This window comes from Alosa sapidissima, chromosome 13 (assembly GCF_018492685.1).
Source record: "Alosa sapidissima isolate fAloSap1 chromosome 13, fAloSap1.pri, whole genome shotgun sequence".
NCBI classification, from domain to species: Eukaryota; Metazoa; Chordata; class Actinopteri; order Clupeiformes; family Clupeidae; genus Alosa; species Alosa sapidissima.
This window is the reverse complement of record NC_055969.1, coordinates 7,537,203-7,554,242: the sequence shown is the minus strand read 5'-3', so window position 1 is coordinate 7,554,242 and position 17,040 is coordinate 7,537,203. Positions and strand designations below refer to the sequence as shown.

Genomic DNA, 17,040 nt, shown 5'->3' with positions numbered 1-17,040 from the left:
AAGTCAGAGAAAAAGTTTATGAAAGAGACCGATGCATGGAAAGAGAGAGAGAAACTGACAGTCAGAGAAAGAAAGTCATACACACGGAGAGAGAGAGAGACAGAGACAGAGAGAGAGAGAGAGAGAGAGAGACATATTAAGAGAGAGGAAGAGAAAAAGAGAGATGGAGAGAGAGACAGACCAATAGAGAAAGAAAGAGAGAGAGAGGGAATGGTGCAGTGTGTGGAGGAGAGTAGGGCAGTGTGGTTGTCAGGCTGAGGGGTGCCACAGTGTGTAATCAGCGGGTCTCAGTGCAGGGGGTGAGGGTGGCTCACTCACACATCACAGCAGCGCTTTAAAGCATCAGCCATGCTAAACTAAGCACCTCACAACGGCCACGCCATGTTGACCATGCCTACATATCAAACACACACTCTCTTTCTCATTTTCTCTCAGACAAACACACGAACGCACGCAAACATTTCAAAATCTGTAGACACACATACCCCACAGAAGAGACAGAATAATTTTAAAATGTGGGCCATTTTGTGTGAAATATTCCATTTCACATGAACGTTAATAGTTGCTATAGGGACGTTACGTCTAAACGATTACTGTTCCGAGGCAAAATGCACTGACAATGCGGTAGCGTTGCCTATTGCAATTAAATCTGTATTTTCTGGAGCAACCTACACGATGGGCATGTATTGATCCAAAATGAATAGCATGAGCAATTACAGCCCATGTTATTGATTTTTTTCCTCGAGTAAAAGGTTCTGCAAACACAACATCAGTCAGTAAATCTGTTCCTTATTGTGTAGACTGAGCAGTGCTGCTCACCATGGACACTGTCTAGGTTTATGCAAAAAGAAGCGATGTTTGGTGTCTGAGAATTGAGTGTGACTGAAACATTTGTTACCATATACAGTATATCTGCTGTGTGTGTGTGTGTTACCTGACCTCTGTGCGTGTGTCTCAGCAGCCTACCCAGCATACGGTCAGATCAGCCAGGCCTTTCCCCAGCCTCCTACCCTAATCCCACAACAGCAGAGAGAAGGTGAGACACACACACACACACACACACACACACACACACACACACACACACACACACACACACACACACACACATACACACTACAGTCATATTATATAGAAGCATATTGCAAACAGTCATCACTTTGTAACACAAAAGAGACATGCCCACTCTTTCAGGACATGAAAATTAGATGGGTAATGCTCTCATGCATTCAAGGGCTGTGGTTTATTTTTAAATGACCTTAGGCCCAATGTCGATAATTAATGAATTTCCTAATCAATTTTAAGGTTTTTAATGCAGTATATTTCTCTCAGGAGTATGTTATAATATTACCCACCCTCATTGGATAGCGCAACCATATCTGCTCATGTCAGAGGTATATTGTATAATTCCGTTAATTCCAAGCATACAGTATAGTCTCTGATGCTACTTAAAATAAAGCACGTCTGAGGGTAATAATTTGGAGTTAATGTGACGCTACAGCTGGCCTTGCTAATTTAAAGGAAACTGCTAGATTTCTAACAGACTTTTGTTTGCTTGGATTTATTTCAGGGTTCTTATAGGGACATTGTGAGGGAGTCTGCTTTGTATGCATTTGGTCCACTAGCCATTTATTCTTCGAAAGAACTTTAAAAGAACCCTGGGACACGTTAATGCTCAAGTACTGTACTTAAAATAAGACGCATTCTGTCATTTTTCTGTATGCTTTCCTTTTTACTCATCTTTTTCCTTGAGCCTCCTTGCTTTCTCTCTCGTAGACACAATCAAAAGCAGACATGCTCACAAACACAAAGAGACACTTTGATTTAAACTCATATTACATATCGAATATACCCTCTAACCCTCCAAAAGGTAATTTATTCATTTTCCTCGCTGTTATGATTTATGCTTTAGATTAATTTTATATCATGCTCATTTCTGTCAAATGGTGCTTATATAATGGCAGAGAATATATCGCTGAACAATGACTATGGTATTTCTTAATGCACATTATTATATTTTCCTTTAGTTATTTGCATTACCGTGTTTACCCTTACTTGCAATCTAATTTCCCTGCCTCCCAATGGTATTCTGCTGATAACATAATCCAAAGAATAATTTATCACTGTTTGTTCTCTGTAGGAACTGCAAGCTTTCAACCCCCCCCCCCCTTTCTCAGACCAGTCATTAAAGTCAGTTTGAGTTTGCACTTCATAGTCTGCCACCGCCTAATGCATTAAATGTATTGCGAGGCGGGTTGGAACATTAAATGTATTATTAAGAGGCTTATATTAAATGCATTATGAACAGGGAGTTCATAATTGAATGTGTTGCCCAGTCGTCTTAATACCTCATGTCAAGGCGGCGCTTTAGCAGAAGCTTCCTCTGAGGGGTTTCTTCACTAGTCGTCAGCGCATAGCCTCCCCATTGACTCCCTCCAGTGGCCACTCTGCTTAAATGGGGCTAATGCCTTTAGCCAGCAGGGCAGTGCACAGAGACAAGCCTAGCACCATGAGGGATGTGTACAAACTACTAAAGCAATGAGGGGAAAACACAATCGAAGTTTCACTCAGTTCATCACAGTCAATAGAAGCTATACATTACGACTGGTCAGTATCCCATTAATGTGTCTGTGTGTGTGTGTGTATGTGGGAGCGCCCACTGCTATCACTTACATCCAGAAATGTTGCTGTATGGGCGCCTTGGGCCCTTTTTGGAGGTTATTTTTTAGTAATAACTTGGGGTTTAGATTTGGCTTAAGATTGTAAATGCACACAAATTTACAGTGCTAGTAAAAAAGTCTCTACTCTAAAAGCTTTCCCCCTCTTTCTTATCTCTCTCTCTGTCTATCTCTCTGTCTTTGTTCTTGTGTTTTCTCTCTCTCCCTCCCCCCCATCCCCCCATCCCCCCCCTCTCTTCCCCGCAGGGCCAGAAGGCTGCAACCTGTTCATCTATCACCTCCCTCAGGAGTTTGGGGATGGCGAGCTCATGCAGATGTTCCTGCCTTTCGGTAATGTCATCTCCTCCAAAGTGTTTGTGGATCGCGCGACAAACCAAAGTAAATGCTTTGGTGGGTAAAAACGCTAAGCCACTTAAAACAAACAAACAAACAAAGAACTGTAACCCAGCTTCCTTCCTGACTCTTGACCCATCACTACTCTCTCACTAACGACTCCACTGACCTCATTTCCTCACCACAGCCAGGCCTCCACTTGATGCGACTCACCTCCTCGTCTGTTCTTGTCTCGCACCAGCCAGTTCGGATAAGGGTGGACATTTGTTGTGTCAATTCAGGGACTGACAGGGCTATTTTAAGCAGACTCTTTGCTTGGACCCACCATAGAAAAAAAAAACAATTATAGTTCTGATGTGAACCCTTTTCTGTCTTTCTCTGACCTTCACAGGAAGGAACCTTTATAGAACACTAATGGCCAGAACTGGTAGGCCTACCCAAATCAAATGTATGAGATACATGACATCATACATGTAACCCTTTGAAAAAAAGGTTCTGCATGAACTCTTTTCTATAGAAAGACCATTTGCCTTGTGGGAACCGTTTGAAGCAGGCATTTCTATGGGGGCCAAGCTAAAGAGTGTGAAGACAGGGCAGATCACAGACCTGAGTGACAGGCAGCCTGCGTCCCTCTGAGTGACAGATTTGTGATTATAGTCTCCACAGCATCAGGCTTCATCAGCAACCTTGTAACGTGCAGTTAGCTGGTGGACAGGAGGGCATTTCAGTGTCATTCCCATGCCCACTAGCCACTAAGGTTTGCACTGATAAAGATGTCAGGATTCACAGTTTGATTGGCCTAAATGTGCGTGCACATTTGGAAAAAAAGATACTGGGTCTTATGAATGCATTTACATATTTGCATGGCAGACTGCAGATCTTGCCTTTGCGGTATGTCTTTAATGCTAAGCTAGCCTACTGCACAGCTTTGACACCAATGTCACAACTATTTGATATTTGAGGCAGTCATCCCCTTAAAAACACCCAGCAAGGATCCTCAATGAAGTATGAATGACCCAGGGGACGTACAAATAGCATATAAATATTCACAGTTATTACACTGAATCACAATAGGCCTGTATTACTAGTGACAGGAACAGACTTGTTTCAGAAGATTTTTTATCCTTCTTTCCACTCTTTTTTTCTTTCTGTCTCTTTCTCTGTCTCTTTCTGATGTAAGCAAAGTTTAAAGTGTGCTGGCAGTGCAGATCATTCCACCTCTTCACCACGCTCACCAACTTCCTTTTCAGGCCTCTCCCTTTAAAACAAACATGTATTTTTCTCCTCTAGACATTCCGTCCGCAGCGGCACAAAGCCATTAGCCAGAGATCAGGTGCAGGAAATCATTGCGCAGATTTCGTTAACGGACCCTAATTAGGCATGAAATGAGATATGATGCCACCAAAGAAAAGTCTCATTCCAGGCAATTTCACAGCAAGTGAGGGAATTGTGTTCAAGCTCCCTGTTTCACACAGGGCTGTTGCGAGACGACTGCAAGCAGCGAATCAGGAAATAGCGTCTGAGAGTAGAGCATGGCAGCACAGGGACGGCCTCCCATGGGTCGCTTGTCTACGGTGTGTCTAGAGTGCCTTTCATTTGCTTTGCTCGCAACCTCAGCTGTAGCTGTATGCAATGCTGTGTGGGTAGCCACTGTTATATAATGTATATATACACAACAGTTCACAACCCATTATGTTAAATACTATATTAAATAAAAGTCCCGCTGCTAACATCTACATGTGCCGCAGTAGACATGCTAAGTTATTACAAATATTATAATTTTTTTACTGGTTATGGTTTAGGCTTTATAGTATTGAACATGGCATATCTGTACACATTTGCTATTTGATGTTGTGCTAAAGTAGGGCAGACCATGAACTTGGATTGTATGCCTCTTGCATCAGATGACAGAATCAAGACAGCGTTGACAAAAGCCTTTGCTGCTAGGTTATCATTTTTACTGATGATGATGGGTTTATTTTATTTTTTTCTACATTTCAGAAAATTTAACCTCATGTTACATGCCATACATGCCATACACATTTCAAGATGTACTTAGACCTATTTTGTATGCATAATCTTCACTTTATTTGCAGGGAAAGTGCTTCTTTTACTAACAAATTTGTAGATCTGTCAAACGTAATGCAAAGCTATTTCTGGTTGATGTTTTTTTCCACTTAGATGCACAATAGCCTACAATTTCGCAAAAAGATTGGTGGGCCTTATTAGTAAATCTGATATAGGCAATATATGTGTTATTTGATAAATTGGCCCAGTTCAGTAACGTTTATAAGTGCTGTTAGTTGACCCTGTGTGCTGTGTTAATGGTGGTGTAGTTTTGCATGTTCAGTATTTGTGCTGTGAGTTAATGATCTGATGTTGTATGATATTGTATTTTCATTGCTGTTGCATATCTCACTTGTTGTTGATTGCGTAATGCCTAATTCAGCTTGTTTAATAGATGTGTTCAATGGATGTGTGTACTAGTGTTTTGTTTGATATCCCAAGTAACTTGTGTTTGCTGCCCTTTTCTCTCTCCACCATCTCTCTCCTTCCCATCTTTCCTTTTTGTGTCATGGCTATCCAACTCTCTCACTTTGTCATTCTCACGGTCTTCTTGCCTTCTTTTCATTCACTAACTCTCTACACTTCTTTACAATTCCTCTTTATCCACCATTTGTTGGTCCCCTGTTTCTTCTACCTGGTGCTAACCTCTCCTGCCTTCTCTGTCTCCATTTCTTTCTCTCCCTCCCTCACTCTATCTCTTTCTCTCTCTCTCTACCTCCATTCCCTTCATTCCTCACACAGGCTTTGTGAGTTTTGATAATCCGGGCAGTGCCCAGGCTGCCATCCAGTCCATGAACGGCTTCCAGATTGGCATGAAGAGGCTGAAGGTGCAGCTCAAGAGGCCGAAGGACGCCAATCGCCCATATTAGCCCCCACCCCACCCCCCTTCACCACCCCTCCACCCTGGGGGTGGGACTCCACCGCTGTGCACAGGGAACAACAGGTAAAGCACCGGTTTAGTCCTCTGGATCCTAGAGTCGACTGCTCAGCATGACACAGGATTGGGTTTCTGAATCCAGTTTTTGGGCCAACTAGTCTAGTATATTTTTGGTGTATCGGAGTAACCTCTCTAAACTCATCATTCCTAGAAAATGAGCTGGGTTTATGTTTTTTTGTTTTTTTGTGAGGTAGATTAGTTTACTGGTTAGTAACAGGTTAGCTTTAACCTACTGAGGATGTATTGTTGCAACTCAACACTCCAGATCATTTCAATTGCCATGATTATATTAATCAGTTTATAATTTTTTAAACCTATGCTCAGTTCTTTATTGATTTAGCTCAGTTCAGTTATACAGGCAGAGAAGACAGGCACCTACAACCTGCAGTTTTCAGAGTGGCCTGAAACTAGAGTGACGGTCTCTGGCTTTGAGTAGTTGGTGGAATAGCACCACATCAATGCAGTTTACCTTTTGATTTTCCTATTTAATTAACTTCACTAAGTCAGATTAAATTGCTGCCTAGTCCCATTAGATCTCAGTAACACATAAGAACCATATAGAATGAGGTCACAAAATCAAGTCAAACAGATGCAATATTAGCTTTAATCAGCCAACATTGTGAACCCAGATGTTTATTATACTGTGAGTTCCTTTTAAGGAACGGAACACTTAAATCGATTCAAATAGTTCTAGCAATAGCACACAAGGTAAAGTAAAGGTGGGGGTGTAGTAGAACATTATGGTTTCTACCCTGTGAGACAGACACGGGCAGGTGGAGGAGCATGAATCTGCACGCTGGCGTGCGTATGTCTCATATCTCTCCCGCTGCTCTGTGCCCTCCATCTCTGTGATGGAGGATCGGCGTGGAGTCATTTATTTCGCCTGGCTGATGCCCTTAACTTGGCGAAGTTACCGCGCTGTTGCACCATCACTGAGCCATCCAAGGGACACCTTTCTGTTTTTGCAACTGATGATGACGACAGTCAATAAATGTCAATACCACCACTCAAAACAAACAGAGCAATGGTGCAGTGCAGGTAGGCATTATTAGGGTTTCTGAGAAGAGAACACATGTTCTAAACGGCAAAATCTCACAACCGATTATTCACTTTTTCATTATATGTAATATAGTTGAATGAATGTAGTACTTGCTCCTCTTCTCAGGGTTTCTGAGAAGAAAACACATGTTCTAAATGCTGAAACCTCTTAACTAGACAAATGGCTTTTAATATTTCAAGTCTATCCCAAGGCTCTTGGGGGTTAAGAAAGCTATATATGCCTATTTTTGATTGATGCAATGAGGGGCTAACTGTCCAATTGATTGAGTGAAGGTACTGCTTTCTCATAAACTTGCTAAATTTAAAAAAAAAATACCAATGTGCCTAAATCTATCCCAGGACTCCTGGGTATGTTAGACTAATGCGATGATGGGCTGACTGATTTGCCGGTTGTATTTCAGGTTTTTGTAGAGCTGGACCACACGTTGACAACATGACAAAAACGTCGTTGACATCAAAAGAAACAAAAACAAACTAACAAAAAAAGGACCAGATTTTGCTGGGGAGTTGAGCTTCAGGTGGAGATGGAGGGCTGACTGCGGATGTTGAAGAGCCAGCCCCCAGAGTGGATTCCACAGTTGGGCCACACGGACCTTTCACCAACCCCTCGAGAACAAGGATGCTTTGGGTCTCGCCAGGACCTTCCCTCTCTCACCATCTGCCTGGGGAAGACCCATCTCATAGGACCATGGAATTACCACGTTGAAAAAATAACTAGATATAATACTGAAGAAATGAAAAAAGGAAGAACAAAAAGAGTAAGAAGAAACAAATTAACTTTCAAGAAAACTGATAAACTGATAAAGACTTTTAAGGGAAAACGACATATTCTTGGGGTTTGAGAGAAGAAAAAAAAAACTCTTTTTAACAATTTTAGAAGAACTTGAAGACTATGATAAAAAATGAGAAACTTTTTGGAGAAAGAAGGAACATTTTGAAGGAGATGACGATTCAGGACACAAACTTTGTTTCGTTTTTTTGGGATGGCCATCTTTATCTTGGAGTGCCTGTCCGTTTCCAGGGGCCACGGTTGCCAGAGCAACAGCAGCAGTCCCCCTGGGAGACTTACCCGTCATTCCTTAGTTGTTTAGGGACCAAAAGACCAAGCCTTTTTACTGCTAAAAGACTCATAGCTGTAACATATGTCGGACCACTGCATCTCTTTCGCTGTGCCAATCAGTTCAAAGAGTTGTATTTAAAGAAAAAAAATGTATAAGTAGACTATATAAATATATGTATAAAACATACATATATATATATTGCTGATATGCTTTTGAATACTGGCAAAACTATTTCAGATGACCCTGTGGAGGGTCACTCACTTCGCTAGTTTACAACTTACTGCTACAAAAATGAAAAAGTATTTATTTTTTTCTCTTCTTGATTTTTCTTTTTTGTTCCTCCTCCTGACCAGGAGGTGGGGGTGCATGGGGAGGGTTGTTGCTGTCGCAGCCTTACCTTTTATATCTGCACATCCTAACCTTGTAGTTAAGAAACCACCGCTAAATGGTTTGAAATATACAAACTCCTTTATATTTACAGTACATATAGATATATATGTATAGCGAAAAAATTCAAGCTAAAAAATGTATTCATATATATACTGACGTGTACAATAACACTCATATATATATGGATACATGGATATTAATCCTATGGATACATGGATATTAATCCTGAAACCCATATATGTATTTATATGCATATATTTTATATATGTGTGTATATATCTAGAAAAACGGCTATTCGATTAGGTAGAGCTGTACTTTTTTGTAGATTTTAGCTGGAGTTTGAAGCACTGCTCTGCTTGGTCTTAACCCTGGGAAGAGTCACACACCTGGCAGCTCCCACTCAGCAGGCATTCCTCTCTCTGACGACAACATATATGCCAACGCACACGGGACAAGTGTGTATATTATTACTATATATGTATATACCTGTATATGCTACTTCAAAGAAAAAAACGCAAAAAGGCCTCTTCCTATTTAGAAGACTTGAAGAGAGTCAGGCTCGAGAATCAGGATATTTCTCCTTTTTCGACTTCTTTCCTTTCGAGAGAAAAGACTTTACACAATATCCTAAGCATATCTGCCTCTTTTGCCAAGTAGACTTGACGTACACACAATAAACACATACACACACAAAAAACACAGTACACACAGGGTGTCACACACACGGAAATAAACTTTGAATGCATACAGTATACATACAAACACACACATGCAAACACTTACACACGTAAAAACACACACACACACACACACACACACACAACCAGTGCTCTTGTAAAAGCTGGAAATCAGATGTGACAGTAATCATTTGGGTCTCTCCTGGGTGTGCTAAGATTGTAGGCCGTTCCACACTGTCCTGACAATGTGACATGCAAACACTGTGTTCGTCAGCGTCACTAGCAGCCTCCGTTAACTTGATGTCAAGCCCGCTATGGCAACGGTCTAGTCCAAACAGAGCTGCAAAAAAAAATAAAATAAAATAAAATAAGACAAAAAAATAAATAAATGATTAAGCCTAATAGTTAGCTAGCATCTTATGTAGGATATTCTCTCGCCTGACACTCAAAGCCTTGAGCCTCTTTATTTTTAGCCATCGCACAGTTCTATGGTGACACTGAACACGAACAGGGCATTAAGTTCCGTTTTTCGGTCACAAAAGGTATTTACAACAGACTCCACCCAAGCAGTATTTTCACAGGGGCCGCCCAGGGAGGGAGCCAACTGCTCATCAACGGACTATCTTAGAAGCTAAATTAGCACATAGCTCCGAATGAGGAGGTAGTTTGAAAGCTATGTGCTCGGGTCTACAGGAAGTTCTACAGCATGAAATAAGAGGAAGGATGTATTGATGGGGGGGGGGGGGGGTGGGGGGTAAAGGTCACGTGGAATCGAATCTGACTTTCACTAACCACTGAGTATTGCCTGCCGCATGGCTTAGGTGGACCCTAGAGGTTTGCAGGTGTTGCATGGCTGACTGCTTCCGCGTTACAAAGAAAAAGGGAGGTGTGTGAAGGTCCTGCAAACCACGCTCTAGATTGTGAAAGAACAGGATGGCGAGAGGTTTTTAAGCACCTGCATCTATCAGCCCCCTCTCATTGGCTTTCATCCTGCACTTCCTGACTCACACTTCGCTGCCAGAGTGACATTGCAGAGACCACCTCCAAGAATGTCTCACACATCATCCATACCTCACAAGCATGATAGGATCGGTCTCTTTTCTTTCCTTCGTTTTTAACTTTCAATCCTGTCTCTGACAGTAATCCGTTTTATTCTGCCTCTCTGTATCATTGCTGAAATCATACTTAAGTTCTTCTTGCAAGCATGTCTCATTTGGTGGGTTGCAGCCAGTGTATTTTTATGATGTAAAAATTTTTGGTATCATTCTCAAATTCAGGTTTTACTCTTAAACCCCACGAGTTGCTCTGACTAGAAAGCATCATATTGAATTTCCCTTTTCACTCCAAACGCTCAACTTTAACCTTGTAAATAATGAAACAAGCCCCAACTTACCACAGTAAGCCACAGTTAAGGGTTATTGGGTTGAAATAATTTAAAAGATTTACCTGTGTACATAGTCAACACATTTTTGGAAGATGAATATATGTGGTATACAGGACAAGGCTTCCATGATGTCAATTTTAGCCAGGAAGGAAAGGAAAGACACGCCACTTGCATTCTTGATTTTCCTCAGAGTGAGAGCAGCATTTCTCTGCCCTATTTGAAGGACTCTCCACAATAGGACCGTGATATAGCAGCTGAGAAATGCAGCCCTTGCATGGCTGTAGCCTACATCATGAGACATGCTCTACTCAAAACATGCCTCGCAATTTCTCTTTCACTTTCTCTTTCTATTATCAAACCACCTCCATCAGTAATGCTGCAACTGTTTGCATAAACAGTCCAGAGAAATATAATGGTTAACAGGCAACCAAGAAATCAGAAGATGATTTATTATAAATATAAATATATAAATATATACATAAACTGGTGAATATACTGTAAATGTTTCTTTTTTGGGGGGCTCTCTTTTCTTCTGTACATAGGTTTGCATATTTTATAGGACTTTTCTTCTATCTATGATGACTGGATGAAAATGAATCACTTTAAATAATGAAATAAGACAAATTAGAAAAAAAAAGATAATGCTATCAAAAAAAAAGTGAAATCTTTTAAATGAAACCAGGGGAACATTGAGGCCACAGGTTTGTGAATAGGGAAGAGGAGAATAGATGGAGTGCAGAGGAAGAGAGCACCCAGTTCAATCAGATGGAAATACTTAACATGCGTTCGTACGCGTTGAGAAACCGTTATGCCTACATGCTCTGTTGATTTCTGTTTAATTTCTACGGTTGTATTGTTTTCACATGTTAATTTATTTATTTTGCCTGGAGTGAGTATGTATGTATGTATGTATGTATGTATGTATGTATGTATGTATGTATGTACTGTATGTATGAGTGGGAGTATGTTTTATTTATTTTGTTATTTATTACAGATTGAATTTTTAATGAGTTTATGAGTTTGTGCTTTGACAAGGAAGCCATTTTTTTGGAAAATATATTTTTGAAGATGTTTTATATTATGAAACAGGCATTGGTCAGAGGCAGGGTCATCATTTCACTGGGGGACGTTCCATATGCCCACGTAATGCTGGTCTTCGTTATGTTCTGCTCAACTCTGCTGTTCTACTGTCTCTGTGTAGATCAGAAATGTGCTGTAACTTTTTTCCCTCCCCACACACACACACACACACACATTGCTCCACTCCTATAAAAAAAAGCCTGCCATTTAGCTTTCAAAAATTGCAGATTTTGCTCCATCATATTTTTGTGCTAAACTTACTTCTGATTTCAAACAAGCCACTGGTCTGACAAGCAGGAACGAAATATAAGGACATGTAGATTGATGAGCAAATAAATTAAAATGACACAGAAACAATCTTTTTTCTTAGCACAGTGAAGGAGGGCAGAGTGTTGTGTGTGGTGTGCCAGCCTATCAATCACGGTGAGGCTGGGCGTGGGATTGGTTCATCACAAGTGGTACAGGACTTTGATTGGTCAGAGCGCTTTGCTGCTCCTGCCGTTTCTCCAATCAGTGCATTTCTGTGGTCCTCGGACTCTTTTTTTGTAATTTTACTGAATGATGCGTCTCCGCTTAGCCCAATAATAAAGCACAGTCTACAATAATCCCAACTCTCATTTCTGTCTGAGTACTTTTAATCTGTGTTCTGTTCATTTTAAGTTACACAATGCAATGACTTTCTTCTGGGGGTCTACCAACTCCGCAGAGCTGTCCATGTTCACAACTATATTACTAAACCCCCTTTACTACAGCAGCACAGATCAAGGCAACTGGAGGGCTTTGTCTCCTTGAAAGAACCAGTCCATAGAAGAGTGAGTCAGCATTTTGAGAATAATACTGGGAACTGGCAGGACTTCCTGACACAGTGAACATTAGGGCACTGATGCGCCACTCACTTTAACAGGTTTCCAAGACAGCCAGTGAAAAAGTATGCACTTTTTAAGTTAATGTTTTGTTTCTTCTAATGGTTGATACTAGTTTGCTACAGTAACTAACTAGATGAGCATACATGCAATTAGAGTTCATTCTTTCTGGCAGGATGCTTTATTGTAGTACATTCTGGGTATTAAACTAGTTTAATGGTTATCAAATGTTTCAGCAGACTGGATATGGAAGGCATATCCAGTCTATAAGGCTCTATAGTTTACTAGTAGTAGACTAGAGTGGTAATAGACTAACATGAGATGCCCTACACCAGTATGTTTCTAGTTCATTATTGTCAGGCAGGAAGGGAAACATGAGATGAAGAATACAAGAATACGCCTGCCATTGATTGTAATCTACGGTACAGTATATTCAGAGTGCAGCACAAAGTGCTAGGTGCAAAACACCTAATATTTTTACTTCTCCAGAGTGATTGTCAGTCATTGTCAGCCCAATATTATAAAATATGGTACTGTTTATTTTACCGCTTAAGGCAATTTTCTTAAGCTTTTGTCAACAAAGTGATTTGTGAATAGTTACACAACATCATAACAACTATGACTGCTACATACTGCATGAGGGCCATTAAATACCACTGTGTTACTGAAATGGTAAAACATTCAGTTTCGCAAGTTCTATGAATAGAAATGAGTGGGATGGAGAACTTGTCAGCAGTAAGAATCTCCATATTTATGATCTGGCTGCTGCCCAGGATGTTATGACATGGCATAATGGCCAAGAAGAAATCACACATTTTATTTTGCTCAGTGTGGTATAACAGAATACTTGCCTTCTATGCTTTTGTAAGTACCCTCTCCAAGAGCACTAGAGGCCAAACTAAAAGGCAGTCTGGTGTGAGAACAATTTTTTCTTTCTTTCTCCCTCACACACACACACCAGCATATTCCTGACGTGACAAATCCGAGATTTCTTTCACTCAACGTTATTTGCCTAATGTTGTTTGCAATTCAGCTTAATTGACACTGATAAACTACATGTAGCATTTCCAAAGAGGTGTGCCGATGAGTTCAAATGACTGTAAATCAATAGTTAATGTTCAGCTCACTGAAATGACTTCTTTAGTGAGTTGGCCCTTAAGGGTTTTCGTTTGTGACCCTGTCTGGTGTGTCTGCGCTCTGGGCAAGTGTTTGTCACTCAGGAAAAACGACTGTGGCAACTGCAACCTGACAACTCTGCCCCTATCCACACGTTACCATGTAAATGAGTAGTAGTCGCTTACTAATCCACTATTTAAGATTCAGAGCCAATAGCTGGCTTGTCTGTGTGTGTGCTAGTTTGTATGTATCTGAGTAGGAGTGTGTGTGTGTGTGAGAGAGAGAGAAAGAAAGAAAGAGTGAGATCTATGGTTGCACTGATCTTTCTTTAAAGAGCGGTTAGCACTCATTTAGTAAGTCATAACTTAAAGAGCGGTGTTTGCTTAGAACTTGGGTTTGAAGAAAAAAAATGAAATTGGATTAAATTATTCAGCCTTGCTCAAGAGGGCTTATATAAATACATTTTAATATGTTGACATTAAAAACACACGTAAAAAAGATATTAAAATAAAGCATCAACCACATCATGATTTGGTTACGAGTAATTGAGACTATGCAAGAAGGCATTTGGAATGTCAATAAGGACAACACGTGACTTGTATGGGTGTGTGTTGCGATGGGGGGGCAGTTGTCTGTATGTTTGAGAGAGAATTTCCTTTTACTAACATCACTGTTAATTCCTCCTCACTGATAACAAACAAACTAACTGATGTGTACATCACACTCTCACCCACACACAAACATATGCACATACAGTACTAGCCTGTCCCAATTCAACACTATGTGGCAAGGCAATATAACCATCGGTATCCCAGACTGTCTTCCCTCTCACTTTCTTTCCCTTGTTTTTCATTAACTTCCTGTTTCTTATGTGGTTCACCTCTCAGGCACTAAAGGCAAAGCCTGCCTCTTCCAGCTCAAGTTAAATTTATTCACTGAGGCTTCTTGTAAAGCATTACAGTGGTGATCAAAAGACACACTGCTTACACTGACTGGGCCTTCAGTTACAGTCACGTGTGTGTGTGTGTGTGTGTGTGTGTGTGTGTGTGTGTGTGTGTGTGTGTGTGTGTGTGTGTGTGTGTGTGTGTGTGTGCGCACTCTCAGGTCATGTATTTGCATGTGTGCACAGAATGATGCTCAGCAGATGAAAAAGATGTCCTCCAGTATCTGGCTCTCCTCTGGGTCCTGGGGGGGCAGGCAGGAGCGCGAGGCTGGGGAGAGGAGGCCGTGGTGGGGGGGCAGGCAGGAGCGCGAGGCTGGGGAGAGGAGGCCGTGGTGGGGGGGCCGGAGCGCGCTGGTGGGGGCGCGCTGGTGTGGCCCGGGACACTCCGCCAGGGAGACAGGGCTGAAGATCTCCAGCAGCTCCATCAAGGACGAGTTGGGGCTGCAACGTCACAGCACATCACAGACACATTAGGTCACAAAGTACAAACCTTTTCACAAAACCTGCTCAGCTGTACAGCACAGTGGAAGTTGGAGCAGCTCAAATGTAGACGGTGTAAGGATTTAAGGATTTTTAAAACGTTTCACCCTAAAAATAGAAATCAAAAAGGTGTGTTCCACTTGTAAATAATGTAGCTACAATGTTCCAGTATTGCAGCCTGTTAATTTTAAAGGTTTAGAAGCATCAATGTAATGTTATTCTGTGGAATAAAGGCAATGGGGATAGCAATACACACACATACACAAACACAAACACACGCACACACCCGCTCACACACACACACAAATTAAAATTCTAGTCATTTATTTCCCCGACTGTTGTGAGTGACATGCACTGTTCAGCCTTCCCAACTGTATAACTCTTTAGGGAACCTCTCATTACACCCGACACTGACCCCTAAGCCCTCCGCAAGCGCGGACAGAAGAAAAAAGAGAGACAGAAAAAAGAAAGGGGAGAGAGAGAGAGAAATAAAGAAAGAAACGACTGCCCAAGCAGATTAAGCTAATAGAGAGACGGTAAATTATTCAGAGGGTACACGGACAGACAAGTGTGTTACAGACATAAAACATGAATTCTTCACACACGCTCCACTGGCGCTGCAAACATCATCCCTCTCTCATTTTAAGCAGCATACATTTGCATCGGATGGCGGGCAGGCGGGGGGGGGGGGGGGGGGGGGGGGTGGTTGTGGGCACGTGTGTGTGAATGAATAAATGAGTTCACGGCAGCAATGTGTGTGTGTGTGTGTGCGCGGCACGTTTAAGTAACTGAAACAGCGCAGTTCAGGAAAAAATAAGGGAAAAGGGGGATTTCTACATCTTTTATGGGGTGATGAGAGATTGCGTGTCCAAGATGATGCTTTCAGAAAGTCAGTTTCAGCCCCGTTTCTGTTGGAGAAAAGAGAAACGAGGAGATAGAGTAAAGATACTTTCTTCTACGTCACGCCGCACTCTCTGTACACAACACGGGAGAGGGTGTACGATGAGGGGGGGAGGGGGGTCAAGGCAAGCACGAGAAAACCCACTCTCCGGTCCTCCAAACTGCACCCACAATCTATCTAGAATGGGTTTCTCCCAGTCTGTATTTGCCATGATTTGCGGCCCTCCAACAACTCTCTCAGTGTCTCATGGTTCACCTTCCTTCTTTCCCAATCTAATCACTCCCTGCCATTTTCTCCCAGGGACCATCCCTCCCTCTCGGCAGTGCCCAGGTCCTCTACTCCTAGTCTGTCTCTGTGTCTCTCTCTGTGTCTGTCTGTCTCTCTCTCTCTCTCTCTCTCTCTCTCTCTCTCTCTCTCTCTCTCTCTCTCTCTCTCTCTCTCTCTCTCTCTCTCTCTCTCTCTCTCTCTCTCTCTCTCTCTCTCTCTGCGTAACGGTATCATTTTTAAGATGGGTTTTTTGTCATTCCACCTCTTTCTAGTATTCATGGCTTGCATTAATATAGGCTCCTTAAACGTCATAGGATGCCGTGACAGGAATAAAAGGTGATCTCTTTTTGATTTTGTAGCTCTAAAGGCATGTAGTGTGTTGTTCCTGCAGGAGACACACACAGACTTGCACAATCAGGAAGAGTGGCGGAGAGAGTAGAAACGCCAGGTTTTTTAAGCCACGGGTCTAATACCAGTGCTGGGGTTGCCATATTATTTTCAGAACAGTTACAGTGGCAGCCTACAGATGTTGTTGAACTTGTACCAGGCAGAATTATTACTACGTGTTGATGTGAGTGTTGATGGGTTTCTTCTTTCCTTTTTTAATATTTATGCTCCAAATATTGGAGCTGAACGTATAGATTTTTTTCAGAAATTGAAATCGGCAATATCAGACTGCCCCAAAGAGAGGGTGATTTTATTAGCCGGAGATTTTAATTGTACCGTAAATTACATGTTGGACAGGAACCATGATGAACCCCATCCAAGATCTGCCAATGCTCTTAAGACCTTGTTATCTGACAA

General features: G+C 41.7%; 1 protein-coding gene across 12 annotated transcripts in view; it reads left to right on the top strand.

The window, feature by feature from the left end:
* Positions 1-11,521, top strand: part of celf4 (CUGBP, Elav-like family member 4) — an 84,355-nt gene extending 72,834 nt beyond the window's left edge. For 5 of the 12 annotated variants that reach the window (XM_042059823.1, XM_042059819.1, XM_042059820.1 and 2 more), the window contains 4 exons: positions 959-1,036; positions 2,925-3,068; positions 5,820-6,021; positions 7,476-11,521. In XM_042059823.1, coding sequence (XP_041915757.1) covers positions 959-1,036; positions 2,925-3,068; positions 5,820-5,947 — 350 coding nt within the window. In that variant the 3' untranslated portion in view covers positions 5,948-6,021; positions 7,476-11,521. The remainder of the gene's footprint in view (positions 1-958; positions 1,037-2,924; positions 3,069-5,819; positions 6,022-7,475) is intronic. The other 7 variants (XM_042059828.1, XM_042059827.1, XM_042059825.1 and 4 more) reach the window with 4 other exon arrangements.
* The last annotated feature ends 5,519 nt before the right edge of the window (positions 11,522-17,040 follow it).